This window comes from Boleophthalmus pectinirostris, unplaced genomic scaffold (genome assembly GCF_026225935.1).
Source record: "Boleophthalmus pectinirostris isolate CB_2022bp ecotype Guang Dong unplaced genomic scaffold, ASM2622593v1 HiC_scaffold_3, whole genome shotgun sequence".
In the NCBI taxonomy this organism is placed as follows: domain Eukaryota; kingdom Metazoa; phylum Chordata; class Actinopteri; order Gobiiformes; family Gobiidae; genus Boleophthalmus; species Boleophthalmus pectinirostris.
Genome location: NW_026571299.1, coordinates 33,043,674 through 33,052,189, shown reverse-complemented (window position 1 = coordinate 33,052,189; position 8,516 = coordinate 33,043,674). Strand labels below are relative to the sequence as shown.

General features: G+C 36.8%; 1 protein-coding gene across 1 annotated transcript; it reads right to left on the bottom strand.

The window, feature by feature from the left end:
• Positions 1 to 1,485: 1,485 nt before the first annotated feature.
• Positions 1,486 to 6,419, bottom strand: LOC110168685 (SAM pointed domain-containing Ets transcription factor-like). Its single transcript, XM_020934161.2, has 6 exons — positions 6,244 to 6,419; positions 3,263 to 3,707; positions 2,492 to 2,689; positions 2,352 to 2,393; positions 1,991 to 2,125; positions 1,486 to 1,901 (listed from the first exon to the last, which is right to left on the bottom strand). The coding sequence occupies exons 2-6, from the start codon at positions 3,696 to 3,698 to the stop codon at positions 1,723 to 1,725; spliced, it is 990 nt and encodes a 329-aa protein (XP_020789820.2). The 5' UTR covers positions 3,699 to 3,707; positions 6,244 to 6,419; the 3' UTR covers positions 1,486 to 1,722.
• Positions 6,420 to 8,516: the final 2,097 nt, after the last annotated feature.

The window sequence follows — 8,516 nt, the reverse complement described above, 5'->3', positions numbered from 1 at the left end:
ATATAATAATAACTGCAAATGCCTTACAGCAATTTTATGCAAATGTGAAAGGAAATTAGTCATCAGATTTAAAAACAGCCTTAGTTGCCGTGTGGATGTTAATCCAGACAGTGGTTTTTGAAGGAAGTGGGTGAGGTACAACAGTTACCTCACAGAATACAGAAGCTGCTTCCACGTCACTTTTACCGTTAGTACACTAATATTCAGTATATTCAATTGCAAGTATGATCACAAAACTGAAATAACTGTAATACATTGAGTCTCTGCAGTATCAATAGTTTCTGTAATTCTAGGACTACATTGTTATATTGTTTCTCATAAAAGAAGTAATTGGATTGATATCTGACAGATTTTGTTAAATTAGTTTGAAACTTTGCACATTGGAAAATAAGAAATAATAATAATGACAAAAGAAAGATTAGAAATATAAGTGGATTTAATAAGCATTCCGTGATCATATGTTCACACTTGTACCTCATCAAAGGTAACAGGTAGATGCACATTCAATATTAAAGAACAGAAAACAAATAATGGATCTTCCTTTAGGCACACCTCAGTACAAAGAAGTATTATAAAATTACATAAAGCAGGGTTGTATCAAATTAAACCCAATCAATGTAAAAATATCATAAAATTTATTAGGAAAGTGCCCTGCTTTGTATTGGTTGATCAGAGATAGCTGAGTGTTTTTACCAGTGAGAACCAAACCCAAAAAGGAAGCAATCTAATAATCATTGCCCCAATTCTGAAGAAGAAAAACTGGTTCTTAAACAAACGGATATCATGGTTGAGATGTAATGCAGAGATAAACACAAATGCCTATGGGCGACGCTCCTGCAGCTCTGATGTCACAGTAATTACCTCTCTTGATAAGCGAGGGAGAGTCAAGATTTACCCAAAGGAAAACAAGAATCAGAAAGGCAGTATTTTTACCTGTGTGGTTGTGTTTGTATATGTCCTAAAATAGCTTCAGTGTTTTACACATGCACAGGAAAGCCCTGCCCCCTTCATCTTAGTGTGAGGAAAATTCAGCCAGAAAACTCCAACTGTGCTAGTTCTCTACACTATGATGAATCACTGTAGCAGTGATCCATCATTGTAGTTCAGACTGTGAATACAAACACACATTACCAAGTTGTAGAAAACATAATTAATGTAGTTCAGTTTCAAAAGTGAAAACTGTATATGTTGATTCAACACATTTAAGTAAGATGTATTTCAAGATAGATTTTTATTGGACTGATTTTATGATTTACAGTATATATATATATATATATATATATATATATATATATATATATATATATATATATATATATATATATATATATATATATATATAGTATATATATATATATATGTATATATATATATATATATATATATATGTGTGTGTGTGTGTGTGTGTGTATTATATCTATAATACAGTATATGTGTAATTACTTTGTACCACATTATTCACTTTCCCATAATGTTTTAATTGATTGGTGTTCAATTGCAATATTGCAATTACTACAACTATGATTAAAAAGGTATTCAGCCAAAGCCATTAAGTATTCGTATACAGGCTTACATCAGTGGCACTTCAGCATCTTTGGTCTATTTGAAATGTCTTTTTACTATAAAATATACTATACAGTATATCTATATCTACATTTTCGTTGATCAGTGCATTCTTGATCCCTCCCTCCTCTCAGAGTCTTTCATGTTGTACCTCGTCCCTCACACTGGGTGGACAAACTGGTACACCAGTCTCTGGGACACATCTGGTTTGCGGATGATGCCCTTCTTGTAGTACTGGCGGATGGAGCGGCTCAGCTTGTCATAGTTCATGGCAGGTCTGTTCTTCCGGAGGCCCCAGAGTCTGGCCACATGAGCCGAGTCTTCTATTTTGAAAATACCTGGTGAACGGTAATCACATTATATTACAGAACATTATAACACCATTTTGACCTGAAAAATATATGTTATAACAATTTGGTTGTAGTACCTTTTTCTTTATTTAGCCAGCGGATACAGCGTCCATAGTTGTGTGGTTTTAGAAGAAGTTCTTTTAGAAACTGCCACAGATGAATGGGCTGTCCTGAGGAGGAAGAGTCTGCCTCAGACCACAGCCCCACAGTCACTGTAGGAGAGAAGTGAGAATTATATTTCACCATGTCATGTTAAAGAAAGATTAATACTGTGTAGAGCTTCCAAGTTACATATGTAAGATTATATAATAATTATTAATATTACTGGTTTATTAACATTACATTAATAAAAATACATTGTATTTTATTCAGCATGTATGTCACTGCTACCATCTCAGAAATTTCATCTACTTAAACAGAAGGAATAGAGATACATACCTTTGGTGTCTGCCACTGTGCATCTTTCCTTCATCCAGGCAGCTGTATGCAAAATAGATAATTACAATATAATTAGAGATATTGCAATATAATTACTGTGCCCAAATGTAAAGGTTAATCATAATACAGGTGTTCCATACCTGACTTCCAGATATCCAAATGAGCATGTAGTGTGTCTCCACAGTGGGGGGATCGCTGTCGAAACTCCTCTTCGCTCATGTCGCAGAGGTCTTTCCCTGACAGCTCCTGGAAAACCTTCCCTACGTTAGGCAACCTGTAGAGATGCTCTGTCCACAGTAGCCACTTCTGGACATGACTGGAATTCCACTCAAAGGGGTCTGTTAGAGAAAAGGAAATATAAACCATGAGAGTTCTTCCAGCTGCACTATGACTAGGATTAGGGTTATTAGAGTAATTAAGACTATATGGTGTTTGAAAAGCAACCCATGCCTACATGGGTTGTATGCGTTTATGACATAGAGAGGTGCACAATGCCAATTGCTTTCTCTGTTGACTTTAGCAGCAACGGGGACCTCACCCTTAAGACTTGTGTACACATCTATTGGCAGAGCCATCACTGTTATAGAGCGGCAGAACGCATGCAAAGGTCAGGATTACGCAGATCCTGGTGCTGACAAATATGGCTGTCATCAGGAGAATAAGACTGAAGAGAACAGTTACATTTTTTAATACTCTCATCAAGATTAATTCATTTGCTTGTTCTTGACCACATGAAACCTATTTTTTGTCTACTCCCCTATATCTGTAACTTAATAAAATAATAATAAATAATAAATCAAATAATAATACAATCATGCATAAAATAAATGGTTTGATATTGTCAAAGATATATGCGTTTATAAAATTTGTCTGTCTCTGTGCTGACTGGACTAGAAAAGGATGAAGATTACCTGGTGGAATGTTGAGAAGTTTGCAGGCCGTTTCAATGTCTTTGAGCACCTCGCCCACCACCATACTCTGCACTTGCTCCAGTGAGCGGTCCTCCTCTTGCTCCTCCATGCCACAGGGGGACAGTCCCTGCTCCTGGCTGTCAATGATGGGACACTGTTCGGGCTCGTCTCTCAGCTCCAGCAGAGTCATGGGCGAAGCTGAGGTCGGAGATGCTTCTGACACTTTGTCCAGACACTGAGTGTCCTGTGTGAGTAGCATGTCGAAGCAGGACAGGTACAGACTGGGGACATTGGTATGCTCCACACTGTTCATATTGACTTTGGTCTTGTCCAAGTCCCACCTGGTACGATCCAACTGAGTGAGGGAGTCGTCTGTCAATGCCATTCGGGGTCGATACAGTGAGACGTCTGCTAAACTTCTGGCAGAATTTGACATAACTGCCACCTAAGAAAAAGACGTACATGTATCAAGATGTTCTTTTTGAGTTCACTACTCCATGACTGGGTGTGAAGTCAAAACAGCAATGACTAAAACTGAGTGACTGTGGCTTGCTTCTCCTCTAGAATGCCAAAGCCTAAAAGAGATACTTGAGCAATGACCCTTAAGAAAGTTACACACAAAGTTGCACACCAAGAGTTTAAAGGCAAAATGAATCTGCCTCAATCTCTTATTTAAGGGTCATTTCCCCAGAATAGCTCAACTCTCCGGGGAAGGTGACTTGTATTGGGAGCCTGAACCAGCTTGGCCACCTGCATGCTCTTTCAACGTAGTGAGGCCGCAGCCTTCTGTCTCCACTGTCAGCTGGGGGCTTTTTAATCAAATTCAAGTTAGATAATGTAGAACGATCTGTGTTTAAATGTCAAGGATATGGTAAGTGCTGCTTTATAGACGTTTATGGGAGTGCAACAAGTGTTGTAATCTCAGGGCAAACTGGCAGTGTGTGTTCCTGCCACAGATGGGATATGGGAAGGCACACGGCTAAATAACACTGGGTTATCAGCAACAGACAGTAAAAGTGATTTTAGACTCACAAAACACATGTTCAAGATGAACAACTACAGATAAAAAAATTAAAGTTATTGCCTTCAGTAGAGAAAGTGATAAAGAGTCAACCCAATACTTAATGCAATATGATGCACTAAGTAAAATTATAAGTAAAATAATCTAAGTGGAGTGTATGGCAAGTTTGAATAAGTTGTCTGACTTGCTTCTTACAAAGATTTCACTTCTAGTCTTTGCCTTTACCCCCCACTGCAAAACCTCTTCCAATGCGCTTTTATCTCCAAGTTTCTCGTAACCGCGGACCACACTTTCTTTGACTCCACCAGGAGTCAGATGAAAAGCCAGTGGTATCCCGGCCCAGTTGTGGTGTGTCAACTCCACTGTGTAACAGCTTGCACTAAGCCCATTAGTAAGGCAAATTTAGCCATATTACCCTTTTCCAAAAGGAAGAGGGGGCATAAGAAAGAGACACAAACACACCCACCCCACAGAGAAGGATTAGGGAAGTGACTGATCTCTAAATGAGTTTGGTCAAGACGATGATATTCATTTTAGCGGTATTAGAGCTGCACCATTTACTCAGCAGAGTCAGCATTTGACAACAATGGGAAAAGCAGTCTGGGAAACATGTTTCATTCTCATTTAACTCCAGGATTATTTGATCAGAGATGGTTTCATATCAAGGATAACTCGAACAAATTAATACATTACAATTATCACGATTAACTGATGAAGGGAAACAATTTCTCTCAATGTGAAACAAAAGTTAATATTTCAGGTATGAAATGACAATAGATGGCCTGAGTCTAGCAAACAGTGTGTAAAGTAACAGAGCAGTCACTACACCTGTGCACCCTACAGCCATATTAGTCATTAGACAATAGTCATGTGCATGCCTAATAGAAAAATTATTGACATTGACATTGAAACAAATATTTTGCAATGATTACATAAGATTAATATTATGAGATAGGCTAATAGATTTAGCATGCTTTATATTTTGTTTTTATTAAATGTGTTTGCTTTAAGTAACTGAATTTCGCCATTTATCATTATTGCTGTGTCAGTTGTGTCAGAAGCTAGATGAGTGTTTACTAGGTTAAGTTAATAAGTAGTGATAACCCAAAAGTTTGGCACATCACAACTTCAATCCAACATAGAAAGGTCATGTGGGGCTTTGGAGAGAGGTTCCACACTCAGAGTGACTAGTGCCTTCAGAAAGCTGTGTTTGAGAAGTGTGCACATCCAGGCGTGACTGTTTACCAGTGTTAACAGAAGATTATTATTTTTCCCTTCTTATTGTTACCCGTGGGAATAAGGGTGTCAGCACAAAACCCCCATGCTAAAATGAAATGAGCACAATATTATAAATTAAAGGGTTTGTTCAATTTGCATAGGGTTTGGTTTGTTGGCTTCTGCCCCAAAAGTTCTACATTTCAGGTTTTTAAAAAAATGGCAGTTTGACGAAAAGAAATCGTAATATTACATTTACAGCTGGATGAAACTGAAGCTTGTCTTCTTCTTCTTCTTTTTTTTATTTTTTTTATTATGTTGTTTACTGAAAGGTTTGTCAGAAAAACATGTTCAAACATTTTTTTCATGAAATGGTAAATTATTGATTTCCAAAAAAAAAACCCCAAAAAAACATTAATAAAAATAAAAATAAAAAAACAAAAAAAAGCATTGTTTTTGTTTTGTGCTACATAAACTGAATGATTGTCTTATATTTGTGCAAAATTACAACTCTGACAAGTAATTTTTCAGTTTAGTGACAGAGTAATAAAATGGTTAAATGTTAACTATTCAAAAATGATTTTGTGACAACATCTAGATTTGGTAAAGCAGTAATTTAGTTAATTTAGTAATTTTATTTTCAGCAATAGCCATTATATCTAAATATCATCATAAGATTATGTTTGAATCCCCATGCAATGACCCACAACACAAACAAGGACTATAAAAAGTGTGTGACTCTTACCAGTGAGGGGATGCTCTCGTGGGAAGGTGAAGACGTTTGATCCAGTGTGACACTCCACCAGTGTCCAACACAAAATGCACTTGTGCTGATGTCTCTCTGTAAGAGCTGGGATTGGGGCCCTCCCAGACTCCCTGGAGGAAAATCCAACAGCTTATGCACACAGCCTAAAGCACAACTGCAAACTGATCTCCAAGTGAAAGCACCTGTTGGAGGTGTGTTCAAGGCAGCAGCAGCAGCACTGTGGCTGGGTAAAGGAATTTCAGCACCATCCATCCACTGCAATTTGTATTTATAGGGCTCTAGTGTTTACTTATGCACATCAGGCATGATGGTGTTGCAGTTAAAACCTCCCTCCTTGGACAGGCAGTTTGACTCAGCAGCATGTAAGTGGCTTTTGTGGGACATATAACAAAGTTTGATTGGCAGAATGTTATGCATACATCACTTAATTTATTTTTTATTTTTTAAATAAATAAATAAATTCAAAACGGCAACATCAGAGTGGAATATCAAACGTGAATATTGCTGTAAGAACAAAAAAGGAAAACTCCCCTGATTCTCATACAAAGGTAAGTAAGGTCTTGAACCATAATCTTCTGCAAAATTGTTGAAATTAACCAAATAGCAAATAGGCTACCCATAGATCAATTTAGACACAAACTATATAACATATTTGATAAAAAACTATAGAAAGGTGCTGTAGGGCTGTTTCGTGCCTTTGTTGCATGCAAATTAAGCTATACAATTGTACAAACTCCCTTGCAATCAAAGACAGTAAGCTTTAATTTATATTTATATCATTAACTACCTGCTGTGAGCATCAATTAAAATGTTTTTATTTATATTTTGAGGTTTTTTTATTTGCGTTCTTAACTAAACCAAAAAATTTGCATATAGTATCTTGTCTTTGCTCTTTAGTGGCTTTGTCATGACTGAAAGACCGTAAACTTAAAGAAGGGAACAGAGAAGTTGAGAACACAAAGTTTCTATAGATCAAACTTGTGAGCGATGATGGTGCAGTTCACTTGATAAACAGACAACCCCTTAAAAGCATCTTCAGTAAATATTAAGAGCCTTCTGTGTTCTTTTCGTTTAGTGGATGCTTCACTTTGTGACTCAGAGAACTCATCATTGCAAACCTGAGAAACTGACAGGAAGATTCATGTGAGATGCTATTGGGAAAGTTGATGCAAAGATACTTTGTCAACAGTCCATAACTGTTCACAAGATACTGAGGAATCATTCAATTACTTCCTTATTGGAATCGTAACAGTTACATTTTGGATCATTTTGGTTTTCTTTCCTCATGATGGACTTTTGTATTAACTAATGTATTGTTAACACTGGCGTTAGACTAAAGAAATTATGGAGACTATATATATATATATATATATATATATATATATATATATATATATATATATATATATATATATATATATATATATATATATATATATATATATATATGTGTGTGTGTGTGTGTGTGTGTATAAAGGAAATACAGAATTCCTAAAAGGTTGTTTTGTTTCTTTTTGTGCAGATACAGCACTGAGGAAACTGTTGTGATCCATTTGAGAAGATTTTCACCACGCTGGTCTAGTGGTGATTTTCCCTGCCCATCTACGTAATAGGTAGGTATTTTTTCATTCATTAAAAACGGTTGGCACTTTACACCTACCAACTGGGGCACACAAGAGCAGTCACAGGTGAAAAAACTGGCCCATTCACAATCTACACCTGATCTACGTTTCCTTTTACTGGTGCACCTGTGTGTTTGACCGTGCCAGCAGTTTGTCAGGGATCCAGATCTGGGGGTAGTTTGGTCTGTTTGATATGTATTAGCTCACGTGTCAACTGAACATATGCAAATGTGTTCTATACTCATGGTTGCATTGTGTTCACAATAAATTAATCTAACTTTATTAAATACCAGTGACACAAGGTTTTAGCTGAGGATGCAAATTTTAGGAAGGAGATTATGTTAGTTTACGCAACATGACTTGACTTGACCAGTCTCAGCCCTCTTCCGCTGGGGGACCTAATAGTTTTTAACCAGTTGTTCTCTTTGTCTTTGTCTTTCTTTTACAGAAAAGTGTAAAAAAAAAAAAAAAAAGAAGAAAAAAAAGCTAGACCATGTTCTTCATCTTGGATATCAAACTAGTTTTATAACAGCAGCAGCATCATCATTTCTTTTTCCCAGCAGCCAACCAACTCTGTGTCAGTGGTAATCACCTGAAAAATAAGCAGGGCCATTGACGCTCCTGTTGTTA

Bases quoted from the DNA above. Each gene is read 5' to 3' on its own strand.
- LOC110168685 (XM_020934161.2), bottom strand. From the start codon at position 3,698: ATGTCAAATTCTGCCAGAAGTTTAGCAGACGTCTCACTGTATCGACCC. The intron at 2,394-2,491 runs GTATGGAACACC...TTTTGCATACAG, and splicing joins TTTGGATATCTGGAAGTCAG to CTGCCTGGATGAAGGAAAGA. The intron at 2,126-2,351 runs GTATGTATCTCT...TCTCTCCTACAG, and splicing joins CACAGTGGCAGACACCAAAG to TGACTGTGGGGCTGTGGTCT.